Source organism: Python bivittatus, unplaced genomic scaffold (genome assembly GCF_059951505.1).
Source record: "Python bivittatus isolate LINGU-HERP-01145 unplaced genomic scaffold, Pbiv_v1 ctg000980_np1212, whole genome shotgun sequence".
Classification (NCBI taxonomy): Eukaryota; Metazoa; Chordata; class Lepidosauria; order Squamata; family Pythonidae; genus Python; species Python bivittatus.
This window is the reverse complement of record NW_028277125.1, coordinates 21993163-22011838: the sequence shown is the minus strand read 5'-3', so window position 1 is coordinate 22011838 and position 18676 is coordinate 21993163. Positions and strand designations below refer to the sequence as shown.

At 38.2% G+C, this 18676-nt stretch overlaps 1 protein-coding gene across 1 annotated transcript in view; it reads left to right on the top strand.

The window, feature by feature from the left end:
• Positions 1-15058, top strand: part of GMPS (guanosine monophosphate synthase) — a 52275-nt gene extending 37217 nt beyond the window's left edge. The window contains exons 9-16 of the mRNA XM_088131730.1: positions 1128-1301; positions 1886-1991; positions 2562-2677; positions 3606-3731; positions 8106-8221; positions 9315-9445; positions 10652-10824; positions 12091-15058. Coding sequence (XP_087987856.1) covers positions 1128-1301; positions 1886-1991; positions 2562-2677; positions 3606-3731; positions 8106-8221; positions 9315-9445; positions 10652-10824; positions 12091-12192 — 1044 coding nt within the window. The 3' untranslated portion in view covers positions 12193-15058. The remainder of the gene's footprint in view (positions 1-1127; positions 1302-1885; positions 1992-2561; positions 2678-3605; positions 3732-8105; positions 8222-9314; positions 9446-10651; positions 10825-12090) is intronic.
• Positions 15059-18676: the final 3618 nt, after the last annotated feature.

Below are 18676 nucleotides of genomic sequence, written 5' to 3'. Positions count from 1 at the left end.
GTGGAGTTCCTAACTTTAGTAAAATTTCTTATGTTGACTGTAGACTATGAAAGGACAGATTGTTGTAGTAATTACAGTTTAGTTTCCTGCTAAGTGCGATGGAGTGTCAGTTTGAGCCAGAGAAGGGGAAGGGGAATGCCAAGCCTTTACAGAAAAAAACACAAGTCCTAGGAAAGTAGAAAGAAATTCAGAACAACTCTACCTTGATTGTGTTAGATAAAAGTTGAAGTATAGAGAGGCTCTGAGAAGCTTTAAGGGTCCTGTTACATTACTATAACTGGGTTGAAGTACATTCCCAAACCCCTAGCAACTCCGGTTTCCTGATCTTGCCCACCTCAAAGGCCTGACACTAAGTGACAGAACTGCATATGAATTAAGAACTGTGCAGTGCTTTAGATTTGAAGACAAAAAGTTACTTTAGATGATGTGGGATGTTCATGTAACTCCAGTCATCAACTTGTTAGGCTGGAAAAGGCACATTTAATTGTAGGAGTTGCTGACAGGTCCTATGTGTATACCCCCATGATTTCCAACACACTTTTTGCCTGTGTATCCAAAGCACTGCCCAGCCCTAATATGACTATCACTTATCATACAGGTAATTCTCGCTTAACATCCACTCATTCAGCAACCATTTGAATTTACAGTGGCACTGAATGAGGGGTACTTACGACGGGGTCTTGTAATTGTGGCCATTGCAGTGTCCCTGCAGTCACCTGATTGCAATTTGGGTGCTCGGTGACCAGCTTGCAATTACAATGTCGCAGCATCCCATGGTCACGTAATAACCATTTGCAACCTTCACTGCTGGCTTCCGACAAGCAAATCAATGGTGAAGCTTGGAGGAGGTCGCAGATGGCAATCACATGACTGCCTGATGCTGTGATCACATGAGATTTGTCTAACAATGGCAACTGGGACTGCTGGGACTGCCTTTGTAAGTCGGCGCAGTTACGTGACATTGTGCCTTATGATTGCATTGCTTAGCAACAGAGTTCCTGGTCTCAATTACCATCAGTAAGTGAGGACTACCTGTATTGGCATAGCTGCCATTCCTGAAGAGTTATGGCTTATCTTAATTGTAGAATTTCATCTAAAATCTTTCTCTTTCTCTACCCCATATCTAGATTGCTAATGAAGTTATTGGAGAACTGAACTTGAAACCAGAAGAAGTCTTCCTTGCCCAAGGAACGTTGAGGCCTGATCTCATTGAAAGTGCTTCTGTTGTTGCTAGTGGCAAAGCAGAAGTCATCAAGACGCATCACAATGACACAGAGCTCATCAGAAAGTTACGGGAAGAGGTAAATGGAACATCACATCTGACCTTTCAATTTTCTGGAGAAATAGTTGAGCATTGATAAACTCTGCCCAATTTCTTTTCTAGTTGCTTATCTAGTATTATTGAGGGTTTAAGGCTTTGTTAGTTAAATAATTATTTTTGAAATTTAATAGTACTTTCACATAGGAAGGACTAAGCTGCAATCCAAAATATTTGTATGCAACCCACACAAAATGAGACTTTCTACTGTTCTTTTAAATACACAAGCAATATTAGATTCAATCTTATCAATATATCAAAATTTATTTCCTGCTTAACAATAAGAGGTTAAAATAAATATAGTGTATTGCGTTGTTTCTGTGGAGTATGACTGTATGTGTGTTGAATGCATGTACATATATGTATATTGGCATTATATCAATAAATAAGAGAGTTCTTTGAGTCACTTCCCTGTTGTTTTTGCTTCTGCTGATATTTCATTAGGATTGTAGATACAAGATTTAAATGATAACCTTAATAGTGGTAATACATTAGAATTGTTTTCATTAAGTATACACTATTTAAAAATGAGTTCCTGAATATAAATCATACTGTTTTCCCTTATAGGGAAAAGTAATAGAACCACTGAAAGATTTCCACAAGGATGAAGTAAGAGTGCTTGGAAGGGAACTAGGTTTGCCTGAAGAACTGGTTTCAAGACATCCATTCCCAGGTATAAGTTTAATTAAATTTATCAATACTTAGAATGATAGAACCTCTGATTCTAACAGGTTCCAAAGGGGCATGTAGGTTCAAGCGGGAATTGAAACCCATCTCTCTATATAACAAAAATATCTTTTTGTTCCCAAATATCTACTGCATAAGCAACATTTTACAATGTATTTAGTTTTTTTTATAGGTCTCTATTTCTCTTTCCCTCTCCTAATTCTAAGGTAGGCTGAACTACATGGAGCAAAGTGGAGGGAAAGGGAAAACAGAACAATGGGACCAGAATGTTGCAGTACAGGAGAGTAAGGAAGGAGTAGTATTTGAAATAGGAAAGAAAGTTGGGTATGTAACCCTCGTGTCTTATTTTAGTGGAAGTTCTTAAGAGTATTTCTGATGCACTTCAGAAGTAATAACCATGATCATATATTTGCAAGCCCTTTGCTAAATTGCTTTCTGAGAATGATGGTTTGATTACCATACTCTTAATTGCTGTCATGTAATATTTCTGAAGCATAACTAATCATTTTCACATTGGGTACAGATGACATTAAGTTGTTCCATTTTTACCTTTTAGGTCCTGGCCTTGCAATTAGAGTAATATGTGCTGAAGAACCATATGTTTGCAAAGATTTCCCTGAAACTAACAACATTTTGAAAATCATAGCAGACTTTTCGGCAAGCGTTAAAAAGGTAATACTAGAATGTGAAGATATAAATTAATTTATTTTTCTTTTTTTTCCATTTTGCTTACATTTGTGATAGAATTTGGTTAGATCTTAGAAGCAACATCTCAAGTAATTCAGAGCTTGACTGAAAAGTTTTCAAGTCATTTACTTCTGTCCAGTATCTCCTAACTTATTTGCCCCATATTTCCTTTTTCTTACCATTTTTTATCCAGCTGTGTTATATTGGTGACCTCTTTCCTTATTTAGTCATCACTACTTAAGTCAAAAATGCACAAAACACAGTCCCAGGACTGCATATGATTCCTAGAATCCATAAGTATACTCTCACATCCCTCTAAAAGTTGATGTTGAATTACATTTGTTAATGTGTCTATGTATAATGATGTGGTAAAGTAGCTTAACAACCTGAATTTATACCCTCCCCAACTGGCAAAAAGACATATTACTATACTGCTATATGTATATAATACATTAATCCTTTGAAGGACCCTATAGGACTTCAAAAAGCCTTAAGCAATTTTGTGTAGCAGTATAGAGAACCAACTGGAAATCAATTACTTGACAAATGGAAAATCATTGCATACATAGGAACTTGTAATTATATCTAATTACTTCAAATTAAATCAAGATTTTGATTCTGCTTACTTCTTTACTCTGGACCATTAAGGCATGTAGCTCTTTGCGTGCACCTCACAGGCCAAAAGCAGCTTTTATCTGTGCTGTTAGCCTTTGTTTCTTATTTCCAAAGTAGCTCCCAGAGGGTTCTTTTAATTAAGAATTTTAAAACTCATCCCCTTCATCCTCCTACATTTTCTATCCTTTATATTATGATCCTTCATAGCCTTTAAGTTCACACTATTTTGTTTGCCAGAGATGCATAGCCAACTAACCTTTTATAATACTTAGATTTGACTGTCTGTTTTGTTATCTAGCCTCACACTCTGCTGCAGAGGGTCAAAGCATGTACAACTGAAGAAGACCAGGAGAAATTGATGGAGATCACAAGTCTACATTCATTAAATGCCTTTTTGCTGCCAATCAAAACAGTGGGAGTCCAGGTTGGTGAAGCTGAGTCTGTGGCAAAAATATCTAAAAATGGGGAAAACAACAGGTGTTGCAAGGGTTTTTTAAATTGAATTCTAAATCAAATCTGATCAGGAAGGAGAAAGAAATTGAAGAGTAACCATGAAATGAAAGATAAGCCATTAGGCGTAGTCAAGAAATGAGGGCATCAAAATGTCTAAAAGTCTTGAAATCCTGGATGTACAGTGGGGCAAAAAAGTATTTAGTCAGCCACCAATTGTGCAAGTTCTCCCACTTAAAAAGATGAGAGAGGCCTGTAATTTTCATCATAGGTATACCTCAACTATGAGAGACAAAATGGGGGAAAAAATCCAGAAAATCACATTGTCTGATTTTTAAAGAATTTATTTGCAAATCATGGTGGAAAATAAGTATTTGGTCAATATCAAAAGTTCATCTCAATACTTTGTTATATATCCTTTGTTGGCAATGACAGAGGTCAGACATTTTCTGTAAGTCTTCACAAGGTTTTCACACACTGTTGCTGGTATTTTGGCCCATTCCTCCATGCAGATCTCCTCTAGAGCAGGGATGTTTTGGGGCTGTCGCTGGGCAACACGGACTTTCAACTCCCTCCAAAGGTTTTCCATGGGGTTGAGATCTGGAGACTGGCTAGGCCACTCCAGGACCTTGAAATGCTTCTTACGAAGCCACTCCTTCGTTGCCCGGGCGGTGTGTTTGGGATCATTGTCATGCTGAAAGACCCAGCCACGTTTCATCTTCAATGCCCTTGCTGATGGAAGGAGGTGTTCACTCAAAATCTCATGATACATGGCCCCATTCATTCTTTCCTTTACACGGATCAGTCGTCCTGGTCCCTTTGCAGAAAAACAGCCCCAAAGCATGATGTTTCCACCCCCATGCTTCACAGTAGGTATGGTGTTCTTTGGATGCAACTCAGCATTCTCTCTCCTCCAAACACGACAAGTTGAGTTTAGACCAAAACATTTTACTTCGGTTTCATCTGACTATATGACATTCTCCCAATCCTCTTCTGGATCATCCAAATGCTCTCTAGCAAACTTCAGACAGGCCCGGACATGTACTGGCTTAAGCAGGGGGACACATCTGGCACTGCAGGATTTGAGTCCCTGGCGGCGTAGTGTGTTACTGATGGTAGCCTTTGTTACTTTGGTTCCAGCTCTCTGCAGGTCATTCACTAGCCCCCCCCCCATGTGGTTCTGGGATTTTTGCTCACCATTCTTGTGATCATTTTGACCCCATGGGATGAGATCTTGCGTGGAGCCCCAGATCAAGGGAGATTATCAGTGGTCTTGTATGTCTTCCATTTTCTAATTATTGCTCCCACAGTTGATTTCTTCACACCAAGCTGCTTGCCTATTGCAGATTCAGTCTTCCCAGCCTGGTACAGGTCTACAATTTTGTTTCTGGTGTCCTTCAACAGCTCTTTGGTCTTGGCCATAGTGGAGTTTGGAGTGTGATTGTTTGAGGTTGTGGACAGGTGTCTTTTATACTGATAACAAGGTCAAACAGGTGCCATTACTACAGGTAACGAGTAGAGGACAGAGGAGCCTCTTAAAGAAGTAGTTACAGGTCTGTGAAAGCCAGACAACTTGCTTGTTTGTAGGTGACCAAATACTTATTTTCCACCATGATTTGCAAATAAATTCTTTAAAAATCAGACAATGTGATTTTCTGGATTTTTTTCCCCATTTTGTCTCTCATAGTTGAGGTATACCTATGATGAAAATTACAGGCCTCTCTCATCTTTTTAAGTGGGAGAACTTGCACAATTGGTGGCTGACTAAATAATTTTTTGGCCCACTGTATGACATAGGATTATTAAGCTATTATGAATGTTGTCTGCCAGCCAGTCACTCATGCCAGGCATCAGTAGAAGAGACAGATGTCCAGGGTCATGTGCAGAGTCATATACCCCAGCCCTTCTCTCTGCTGGAGATAGACACATTGAAACAAAGGTACAGAACTTGGCAGAACTCCATTGGAGTCTGTGGACCAAGGCTGGAAAAGGCACAGGAATACCACCAATCCCATAGCCTCTGATTGAAAGGGAAGACCAAGTAATTGCAACCCTATGGGACAGCATTCCCCCCTTCCCCGATGGAAATCTGGATAGCCTCAACCTTGTCAGCCTTTTGCAAGGCTCTGAAATGCTGGCTGTTTTCCTAGGTGTTTGGGCCAGGAGGTTAGGTGAGGTCTGCTCCTGTTGATGTGTGCTCCTGTTGATGTGATGTGGTTGGGGCTTACTGTTTTAACCTTGGGCACCATGGGCTTCACATTGCGGTTTTTGTTTTAATTTCTGTACGCTTTCCAGAGTCACTTTTGTGAGATGAGCACCACATAAATCATTTAAATAAATACATAATTTGTAGCAGGGGAACTTTTGCTTCATGCATCTGCTCTTTCTGTAGAAATAAGTGAAATGTTTAGCCAGGAATTTGCACTAGGCTTAATTTTTTATTTCTATGTTATGCTAAAATCTCATTTTCTAAGTTAAAGCATTAAGCTTTTCAACTTCAGCTCTCCTCCATTCTTCAGGTTGTGTTCATGAAGTTATATTTTTGTAGAATCTTGCCACTTGTAATATTAATTTGAAACCTATCCTTTATCTCCCTGGAGATTCTGGAAGGGAACAGTCACTCAGAGAACGCCACTGTAATCTTGTGGTCTATTTGGAGCATTATATTTTCTTTTGAAATTTCTTTTTTTTAAAAGTGATTTGTAAGAGGTGAATTATGATCTAGGCATCTCTGTAAGTTATATCCTTCAACACTGAATGTTTCAGTTTTAATATTTAAAGTTTAAAAAGTGTATGTGTGTGTGTTTAAAAATAAAGTTTGATTTTGATTATCTCTCATAAGATTGGTCTCTCCCCAAGGGGAGAAATAAGGGGTGAGACTTCTAGACACCACGCCTGTATATGGCCAGGAGGTGGCATTATAACAATGATTTCATTTTCTCTATTTTGATCTTTTAATCACCAAAATTTCTATTACATACCGGGGGTTAGTGGATGAATGCCAAGTGAGGTGTCACCTGGAAGATAGGAGGTAGCAGGAGGATGAACCAAGTTGCTGTCACAAAGCAGGAGGAGGGGCAGGATTTGATGACCCAGAGGGCTTCTGGGAGAGGACAGTGGAAAACTCCAGCTTTCCACCCTATAGGTGCCCATTGTCCAATACACAAACCTTCTTAAGAATTGTCCTTCATTAAGATTTGGGAAGCCCAGCCTTTTCCAGCCTACTGCCTTCCAGATGCATGAGGAATGCTAACTTCAGACTTTCTAGCCAGCATGACTGATTTGTAAAAATTCTCCCATCTGGTGTAATACATTGATCTTCTTACTGGAGCTGAAATAATGCCTCTGTCTCTAGAAAAAAGGAATGTTTTTTGCAGCTTGGGACAGCATCTTATAATTATTACTTTAGTTGGCAAGAACCATGCCCAACAGGGCCGTGGCACTAAGATGTTGCCTAAGTAAGTGTAATTAAAATTTTTGATCTCCTCTCCTCTCCTCTCCTCTCCTCTCCTCTCCTCTCCTCTCCTCTCCTCTCCTCTCCTCTCCTCTCCTCTCCTCTCCTCTCCTCTCCTCTCCTCTCCTCTCCCCCCCAGATTTGAAGGCTTTTAAAATGTGTTTTATAGGTGCAATAATTCTACTAGAGGCTTCACACTTGAAATCAATTAAATAATTTTCTACTGAAAATCAGGAAATGATGTACCATTATTCAGCTGTTTGCCTTCACATTTCAAGAGTGTGATCTTGGCTGTAAAAAGTGGCTGAGCCCCATATGCAACAGGTAACTGCCATATATACTTACAGATAAGCCGAGAACTTTAGGTGCCAAAATACCCCCGCCCCGCCGAATTTGGTATGGCTTATCCAGAGATGGGCTTATCCACAAGTATATACAGTAATAATTTTTTAAAGGACCCATGTATCCTGTATATAGTTTATATAGTTATAAACCCATCCCCAGATAAGCTGACCCTTGAATTTTTAACCAAAATATCATGAAAAATGTGCTGCCTGCGGATAAGCCAATTGTGAAAATTAAAACATACAAAGATTTCAAGGGCCAGGTTATCTGCAGGTGACACATTTTTGATGGTATTTTGGTTAAAGATTCGAGAGTCAGCTTATCCGGGGATGGGTTTATATGCAAGTATATACGGCAGTGTTTCTCAACCTTGGCAATTTTAAGACGTGGACTTCACCTCCCAGAATTCCCCAGCCAGCTTAAAGTTGCCAAGGTTGAGAAACACTGATATACGATATTGTCGGAGTGCTTCTTTGGCTTGAGTTGCTGATTCCAGTGCATATTGTTGTAAATGTTTAAAAGTTGTGCTCTTGTGTTGCTGCTTCATAGGGCGATTGTCGTTCTTATAGCTACGTATGTGGAATCTCCAGTAAAGTTGCTCCACCTTGGGAGTCCCTTATGTTCCTAGCCAGACTCATACCACGGATGTGCCACAACATAAACCGGTAATATGTCCATCGATACATAGATCTTTAATAGTTTGTAAACTAGCTGCTGTTCAGTAGTTCACTATGTGTCACTGGGAGAAAAAAAATCAATTTACAGTATATGTAAGAAACAGAGAAAAATACTGGAAAAATATTTTACTTTTCTCATGAACCTTTTAAAATACTGGTAACAAGAAGAGTTAAAAGCCCAGTTACAACATAATCCACACTGCTTTTGTTTTTTGTTGTTTTGCTAATTCGTCAAGGGAATTATCCAGTCTTGTTGATGCTTGACTGCATCATGGTAATTTTGTGTTTTATAGGTATTGGTCATGTAAACCATTAATAATGAAGAAGTATTATTTTTACATTTTACAATATAAATGCATCACTTCTGGTATGCAAAAAACTAAGCAAGACTAATCCTGTGAACTGGAGACATGACTGTTTTTCTGGTAGAGGCTTTAAAGCGAGACAAGAAAGGAACATAAATGACTTGCTTTCTGAAAGCAAGTTTGGATTTTCAAAATGGGATACAAAAATAAATGGGCTTATATTGAAAATATGTCTCTTTGATTTACTGGGGCTGCAGTCAAGCTTTGCATGATTAAAGGTTTGGAACTACCTGTAATCTTAATCAAAGATACAGTAACTTTTAGATGCGTTGTTGAACAAAGATATATTTAGCCAATTCTATGCATTATTGACTAATATAGGGATAGACAACATAATACCAGCAGGTATCACCATTTCCTTAGATGCTTCATTCGGTACCCTGTGCTCAGCAGTTTCCCTGTTCCATCTGGCTTTTTAAAAATATTTTAATTTAAAATGCATTCAAACACCCAAAGACTGTCTGTCTGCCTATTGATCTGGCATACTTTAAAGCAGATCACCAACTTCTGGCCATCAGATTTATTTGCAGGAATGTCTTTGGCCTGCAGAAATTCACAAATCTGTGAACAGGCAGATTTCCCATATCAGCCATTTTGAGACTGTGTCCCACGCATATTCACAAAAATCCAAATGTACCCCCATCCCCAAAAGGTTGCCTACCCCTGAAAAATACAGAGAGCACTCCTTCTGATGGATTTTCCTTCCTTCTTCTTAGGGTTGTCTATGTATTTGGCCCACCAGTCAAAGAACCTCCCACTGACGTTACTCCCACTTTCCTGACGACAGGAGTTCTCAGCACATTGCGGCAGGCTGATTTCGAGGCTCATAATATTCTCAGGGAATCTGGTTAGTGTGTGGCTTTCTTTAGTGTGGTACTCTGCATTTGCACCATCTGTCCCAGCAAATATTTTTTGCAAGCTTAGTAGAATAGAGTGTGTAATTCATTCTTTATTGTTGTAAACTGCCTTGAGTATTGGAATAGACGATAATAAAGACGTTAGTATTTGTTTTGCAGGGTGTTAGAATTTAAAAAGTTGATTTTCTTGAGATGTTGCTGTTTTCTCCATTTTATAAGAGAAAATATTATATTGCTATAGAAAGGAAATGAGATTAAAGTTCTAAAGAGGACTACACTTGGTATACAATGCACACATCTCTAAATAAGTGCAACTTCTATGTTACAGTTTCCTATCCTGGTCCTCTCCAGTTACAGAAGGATTACATCTCTCAGAATTTCCAACCTATGTTGCTCAGTTCTTAGAGTTGCAATCCCAACACATCCAAATGGCACCTGTTTGAAGAAATCTTATTTTAATTCAGAGTTTGGAGCACAATATCTCTTGCTGACTTTTATTATTCTATCTGTATCCCACACTTCCTTCAAGGCATTAGCAATAGCAGAAAAACTCCCTCCTGTTATATCCTCACAACAAGTCTGAGATGCAACTGTGGCTTGGATAGGGACCAACATAGGTCATTCAGTAAGATTCACAACTGAATGGGGATTTAGCTTATGTTGCCTTACTTGGAGATCAAACACTCAAATAATTTGAACAGGGTGGGCAACCTCTTATAAGTGCATCTAGAACTTACCCTAATTTGGAAAGCACATACAGGATCTCTGGTAAGAGACATTTGTTCCTCCTCTGTCACCATTATAAGAGAGAAAAATGGATAGGAAGACAGAAAAAGGAATCTCAGTGAAAAAATGGGTATTCCATTACTCCTTCCTTAAGCTTGCTTTCCATATTTACCCCATTATCTCTGCCTCATAGTATGTTATTCTGTAAGCCACTATAATCGAATCTGTTGGATCACACCCAACTCCTGATGACTTCACAGAAAGATCGATGTAGTGTTCTCAGCAACAGTATTTGCCATTGTTATCTTCTAGGCAGTTATTTCATTTCATTTCCCAATCTAGCCTACAAATCTGGGATTTTCTGGTGGATTCACATCCAAGTACCAATTAGTTCCAGATCAGCCCAAATCAGCTAAGTGTTGCCATCTAGCCAGTACAGTACTTTCTTGATTTTTGTTCCTTTATTCAAGGTTATTCTGGAAAAATCAGCCAGATGCCAGTCATCTTAACACCATTGCATTTTGATCGAGATCCCCTGCAGAAACAACCATCCTGTCAAAGATCAGTGGTTATTCGAACTTTCATTACAAGTGATTTCATGACTGGCATTGCAGCAACTCCTGGCAATGAGATACCAGAAGAGGTAAATGTCATTTAGAAAATTAAAGTTGACTTTGTTTTCTTTGTTCGTATAGAAAGTATCTTATTCCTTTGTTACAAATGTATACCAATACATATTATTTTAACATTGAAATAAATGTTATAGAATGCAGTAGAATAAAGCCTGTGTGGCTTGGGTATATTTGACTGCCTAATTTTAATTGCTAAAACTATTTGTTTTTTTAACAAAAATGTTAGCTCCTTTAAATATGTCAGTCTGCCTATGGAAACACATTGCTATATGGAGATGTGGTCTAAAGGCTGTGAACACTCTGGCTTTTTTAGATTTCAAAATCAGAATCCCTTAGCAAGTGCTTGATTTCACTGAAGATTATGGGAATTGAACTAAATGAGAGAGAGAGAGAGAATATATTTATTTTATTTATCATATTTATATAGCTGCCCATCTCACACAACGTGACTCTTATATCTATAGGACATCACACTGAGGAAAAATGTCATACTATTTTTATTGTTACTACTCTTTATCTGCAGCCTAACTTCATCAAAGATGATTGATGGAGGCTAGTTAGGAGGCTACAATTAAATTAAAAGGGTTAAGATTTCTTTGAGTCAAGCTCAACTCCTGGTGCTTAAGTGAACAAGTGTATACAATTTTCTTGCCAACAGTATTGAAGTGATTTGTCATTGCATTCTGGGGGTCTTCTTTGCAGATACTAACCGGGTCTGACTCTACTTAGTTTTTTCCCAACCAGCCAAGATCAGTTGCTGCTAGGAATAAATAGCAAGTAACAATTGCTAAAAGTTGCATGGAGGTGTGTGGTCTGTGGCAGCAGTTCTTTATATCAGGGCTTAATAGTAATTCTGGGTGCCATTTTCAAAGCTGGTAACGTCCCCCGCCACCACCACCACCCCCTTATTTGTTTTGGTTATATAATCTTATAACTGGAGCTGAGAAATGCAGAGAAATGAGTAGCTGGCATTAGCAAATAATTTCCTGTGAGACCAAAAATCTCACAGGAAAGAAAGGCCATACTTAGATACCGGTTTTTCTTCTGCAAACCATTTGCCTTTTTGCAAATTAAAACATTAAAAAGGAAAAACTGGGCATCTTGGCTCCTTCCACTCTGTTCTGGGAGATGAAGCAGAACATTTGAATCAATTTATTTCATACTAATCTGCCTTCCTAGGTTGTCTTCCTCTTCTCTCTCCCATCCCTTCTTCCAAATGGGGACACTGGCATTTATGTCCTTGACGTCTCTTTCTTGCCGGCTGTTTTTAAACATAGGTTGTGTTGAAGATGGTGACAGAGATTAAGAAGATTCCTGGCATCTCCCGGGTGATGTATGACTTGACTTCAAAACCCCCAGGAACGACTGAATGGGAGTAATTATTTCCCTCCCTCCATGAAAGTACTGTATGCAGTTTTAAATTATATCAGAAACCATTCCCAGTGTTGACATGCAGTACTGTGAAAAGAGTGACTGGAGCGGCTGCTACATCCCATGTGATTACTGTTTTTTCTCCTGGAACATAATCTGCAAATTAAGAGTGCTGATGAGGGTGGGCGGGGAGTCAGCTAAGTGGGGCTGAGGACACGTACGGGTAAATAATTTACGGCAGCATTGCCTATGTGCAGACAGAAACATATTGCTTTGCCTTTTTGTCTTACAGACTCTTCCTGGTTTTTGTGTTTTTACTGTTAAATGTCATTTCAATGTCTCTTTTTTTTTTTTGTATACTGTGTAAAAAGAGACAGTTTATTTACATTCACCAACCCCATTGTTAGAGCTATTAATAATGTAAAATGAAAAAAAGTGACCAACTGCTTTTGAAACAGATTTATTATAAATAAATATTTTGCCAAATGGAGTAGTGAGCATTGTTGAATTGTAGAGTAATGTATATTTATTTTCTGTATATTGTAGTACCTGTTCCATATCATTTGGAGTATTAAGCTCATGGCAATAAGTGTTGGTGTATTCAAGAACTGTATCCAAAAGGACTATATTCTACCCCCCACCCTGATCCCCCACTTTTTAATTCTTTCAAAACAAATAACTTTTTAAGGATGTTAAATCATATGTCTTCCCACACTCTATAGCTACTATCTATATTTAATGTACATTAAATCAGTTACAAGAGAAACAAACATGAATTATATATATAGTTGAAAACTCACCGCTTGGAAAAAAGAATCAGAGTAACAATTCTCACAGCAGCCATCAAAATTGCTGTGCTGTGCTCTTGTTTTCTTTTCTTTTTTGAACTTTAATTTTAGTCAGATCTTTTAGCTTTCTGTTTTATGTGAGGCTTCTTAATAAAGGCAAGGAAATGCTGCATTTAAAAAAAAAACTTTTTCCAAGCTGTGTTTAAATATTATGTTTATTTCTGTGTGATTGGTATTAGAGCCAGCTTGGTAAACTTGAGAACAAATGAGTTGTTTTTATTAACACCACTCATTGAATAAGCTACCGTTAAGTTAGAAAGGTGAATATAATTACCTTTTTCCTCCAATTTATTGAGCCTGAATCAAACTTTCTTTAATACATTGTTTGTGAAACTAGAATGGAGGAAATACCAGTTACTATGAGCTGACTCTTCTACACGTGCCATAGCTTTTGTTACTCATTCTGAATACCTCCCAGTGCATTGTAAATCAATGCAAACTAAGATTTTGCTTTGTACACAAATATTAAATGGCCCAGTATAGTCATATTAATAAGTAGGATACCAACAACTATCTGCCATATAATGGCTGTTTGGAAATGCATTGCATTAACTGGAACCTTATGGGAGAGATGATGAAATAGCTGCTTTTCTTTAATTCCAAATTTGATGGCAAAACATATCATTCAGCATTTCATTCAAGATGCAGATCTATCCTTGTATCAGTAACAAAGTTGTAGCTGAATTAGAGGCCTAAATCAATGTGTGTGGTTGGATAGTCCCTGCTGGGAGCATGGCGCACTGTCTGCCTAAAACTATGCAGAAGGAGAAAATAGGATTGAAAGAATGATACTGGCCACACATCTGCAATGACCTATCAGTATATTCTAGTAGATTTGATTAAACCGGAGGGTTCCCTTGCTGTACCAGCTATCTTGCTGTGCCACGTAATTATTTGCAATCTTTTCAAGATTGTTCCCATGGAGATCTTGCAGCGATGGTACCAAGGATAGGAGCGGTGTCCACTTGAACCAACCCATGATGACCAATCTTCATACCTACCTACAATCCATGATCTGGATCCAAACTATCCTCTAGGAAAAGTTTTAAGTAAATGTTACGACTGTAGCATCTTTTGAGAAGTAGCAGCTTTGATCCCTGGCTTGGGTGGGGAACAGGAATTAAGAAAATGATTAAGGAAATGCTTCCTAGTCATTCAAGTTCATAGCACTGGGATACTTCTGCATCTATTTGTGTGCCTGTATAGTTGAGGCTATGACAGTAGCAAAATTGTGGCTATTTTGAATGTTTGTTTGAAGCTGGTTTAATATTCAGTCTTATTGTAATTAAGGTATAGCCTGGGAAAAAGAGGTATAGTTAACAATCAGAAGAGTCAGAAGTTTGACTTAGTTGGAGTTCAAATATTTCCATTTTCATATTCACTTACTGTAGATGCACATATTGTCAAATTCTATGGCTTTTAGATTAGTAAAATTTGTTAGGTTTTGTTTTCTCAAGATAATAACAGTGTACTTATTTTTAAATTGGATCCATGAATAAAATGGAGTTTGGAAACCTTTATAAGGATTATTATGCTAGAGACAGAAATGAACACATATAAAGTGCATTGCAGTATAAGTAAATTGTTTAAATGAAGACATCGGTGTTGTACAGAAAGGGGACTCTTTGTGCATGACTAGTGTAGTACAGAAGAGGATTTCTTTCTCTTAAACCCACACTGATTCAGTTTAGGAGGGCAGTGGAATGTGGAGTACACTTAAATGGCCAGGCTTCTAGTTCTTGAATGTATTTCATAGTACTGATTCCCGTAATCTCAACCAGATGCAGAAAACAGGCTTGTTGTGGTCCAGGAGGGAATGGGTAATATGTAGCCTATGAATGCAGATGCCCTTGTTAGATCTGTTTGCCCTCTAGTCTCCAGTAAGACATGTCAACTGTTTTCAAAGACAATTGTATAGGGAATAATTCCTAGAGCTCTCAGTTAAAAAAAAAAAAAAAAATCTGTAAATGATAACAGTACTGTCAGCCTTAATTTTTATCCTCAAATAAAAGTGAACCCATTTGGATACTTCTGTGATTTATTTTATTTCATCATTCTTTCTGATCCATTCTTTTTTTTCCTGGTGTTCCTTCATTCTAAATCAGGTTTTGGACATACTGGCTAGGAAAGTTGTAGTTCCAGCCTATTTGAAAGAAAGGGGTCATCTAAAGAAGGTACTGAGAACCTCTTAATGGGGTGGAGGCATTAGTATAGCTTGCAAGGCTCTCCTGTTCAACCCATGGGTGTTTGAGTTGGTGCCATCCTCTCAAAGCTCCTCTGTTCCTTTCATGCCTCATTCTCATTTGAGAAGCAAAGGCAGAATGTGGAGAAATGGACAGAAGCTGGTCCTGCTGGTAGGATCAGTATAGTCAAAGGTAACGAAGAGGAAAGTTTTTACATATTGAAATGCTGGAATGTCTTAAGCCAAACCCAAGGATCATGTTAATCGGTGGTGTAATTTAGTAAGGACTGGTCCATTGTTACAGTTGGACTGGAAATACAAGTAATCATCCATGCTGCTTGATGAGATTTGCTTTGGAATTACTACCAGAGAGTAGTTTTATTTATCTCATTTGATTTATTGAAATTATCTCAAAGACAAAAAAAAAAGCCCACCACGTGGAAAAGCAAACTGAGGAATTAGAAAATTATAAATATGGTGGGAAAGATTACAAATAATTGACCTTCTAGTGTAATGGCCTGTGAGACTAACCTTAAGAGATGGGGAAGAGCCTCAGCCTAGACAACAGTCTGATAAGAGAAATCTGATTCCAAAGGAGGGGTGGGGGTAGAGACAAGCTCTCAGAAGGACCTTCCCTAGTTCTCTGGAAAGTAAAGGCAGGGGAGGGGGAAGCGCTTTCAGATTTGCAAGATGGTTGTCAACCCCTTGAAGTAGTCCAAACCAGGAAACCAAAGTCATGAATGCTAATATCACTTTTACTGTAAGGTTACAATAACAAAATCTTGCAATGGGTTTATTCAGGAAACCCCCACTAAATAAATGCAGCATGAACCCAGACAATATTGCTTTGTAAGTGCAAACTTCCAGTATTGCTTGAGTCCTGTCATGTGTATTATCCAATAATACCAAAGAATTTAATGATCACTACATCAGTTCTGGATCATATACTGTAATTGATCCTTAACTGAAAAATGTCCTTAAAAACACAAGCTGCTTGCACATAAATTCACTGAGGATAATGTCTGGCAAGATAGTCCTGTTGTCATGAGGCTAAGCCTGTCGTAACTTGTATGATGCTTTAAAGTAATTAAATCTATGCCATGACGAGAGATGGTTAGCTTTCCTTCTGGTTCATTATTTCAAAGAATAATCTGGAACATTGAATTAGGATGTCAACTGAACTGCTGACTTAGAGCATGAAATATCTTACAGTAATTTTTGGAGTCATTCTGAATTTCACATAAATTATAGTTTTGGTTTTTGGTTTGATTCATGAACCTCATCTTTGAAACGGTCACTTTTAGGCTCTTAATCACTTCCAAATTCATTCTACACAATTTTCTATAGATTGGCTTCATTCTGTCACTCCACACTGTGGTGAAGAATCCAAGTCTTAAGTAGGCTAATACAGATAAAAGGCTACATTTTTTGTGCCTCTTTTTGGATGAATATTGACTCTCCCTGAAGCAGAATTAGGAGACTGAAGTTTCTTCAGCTATGAAGTTTCTTTTTCTTTCTTTGTTTTACCTATAACTTTACCCTGCTATTGGGCCCAGCTATTTGAGGAAGAAACTGTGTGGCTGTATTTATAGTCTTAAGACCCTAATTCTAGTTCTATTAATTAATCTATTATTTAATGCTTTATAAGAACCTAGCAGCAACAGCATCCTTTCTCATTTTTTGTAGAAGTGGAACAAATAAAATTAATAATGGCATTTTGCAGAGTTAAAGCTAACTAGCATGCATGGTTCTTTTCCACACACACATACAATCGTTCTCATGATGAATAAAGAACGGCTCAGCTCCTGTATTAGTTCTCCCCCAGCAGACTACAACCTTCTTTAAAAATAAGGGTGAGGAAACTGCAGCTGTTCAAATGTTGCAGAGAGTGCTAGGACATCAATCACAATGGCAAGTGCCCCCCCCCTTTTTTTAGGAAGAATGTAGTTAATATACTAGCTGAGGCTTGGAGAATGCTAAAAAGAAACCTAGTCCCCATTCTCCTCCTGGATATATAAGATGATAACTGGACAGAGGGCTACTACAATGTCTGTGTTTGGGGGCATCTGGGGAAATGTCAAAAAAGTCAAGATGGCAGCCACCCCTGGGTGGTCAAAGCCCTGCCCTTTTTTGACATGCATTACATGTACAACACTTTTGAACAATGGGCAGGTTTTTATCACCCAGTCTTGCCTTTTTCTGACACTCCTGTAGATGCCTTTGGCCATGTTCACAATATACACATAACTGTCATTGGTGCCCCTACATGGTGCAGCAGTGCTTTTTCTGCATAGGATCATTCCCCACCTTGCCCCCCCAAATTCCCAAAGTACACCACTAGTTGTTGGGTAACTCATCTCAGTCTTACAAAGCCATAAGAGATGGTTAATTTCAGCGTAATCCTTCCTTCTCACTTCTGGTTATAGATACGTTGAGATGACTGGCTAAACAGGCCAGCAAAATGGAGGGAGGGCTAAATGACTCAGCTAGTAAACTCATCTGTTTCTCCTCATGCACAGAACTTATATATTGTAAAAAAAAAAAATAGGATTATAGCTAACCCTAAAGGATACTAAGGTCTGACTCACATATTACATAAAGCTATGGATTGTTTAATTGTGACTAACTGGATAAGCCTGGATTCATGCAACATGCTAAGTTAAAATTAGCCGTATTATGACTCTGTTTTGGGTGAACCGGTTGTCAAACTAGAATCATATACTGTGCTCATTCATATGTAGCTTAACTAAAAAGCTTATTAAACAGGTCAAGATGAGCGGATTCAGACATTAGGTTAAGGCAAAAGCAATCACATTATGCTTTAAGATGATAAGTGAAATGAAGCTTTGAAAAATGGAATCACAATCAGCTGGGCAGATGATCAACCACACTGACCCCATGTTTTAATTCTGAATCCTAACTGAAGCAGATGTCAATAATTGGTATCATTTAGGAGTTGTGTCCAAGATTACTCTATCAAAGCTCAGATTAAAAAGTGAGAAGCTAGGAAGTAAGATATGGCTTCATAATCTGTAGAGGACTAGGTATTGATTCTTTAAAGATATACAGGGCTCCCCGGAGCGACTGTAATGGCATAATCAATTTCTCCTTCCTGCAGCTTTAGATGCTTGTACTAAAGCTCAATCTATTATCCCCTTTTGTTGAAGTTAATAATTATGTTACTGGCAGATTAAAACTGTTCAGTGACGAAGCTTTCTAATGCAACCAAAGCAGTATGCCTGCTGTAGTCCTTAATAAGTCCTTATTAAATAATCTCCTGGTGCCAGGAAACATGTCATAAAATGCTACATAATATCTCTAAGTTCTCTGGAGTAAAAGAAGCTGTATAATTGCATATACTTGTTTTCAAAAGCAAACTAAATTCAGCTGACTTAGAGAAAACTGTAACCCAGAGACCCATGAGTTCCATTCAGAGTTTTTGCAGAAAGGTGCTAATGTTGA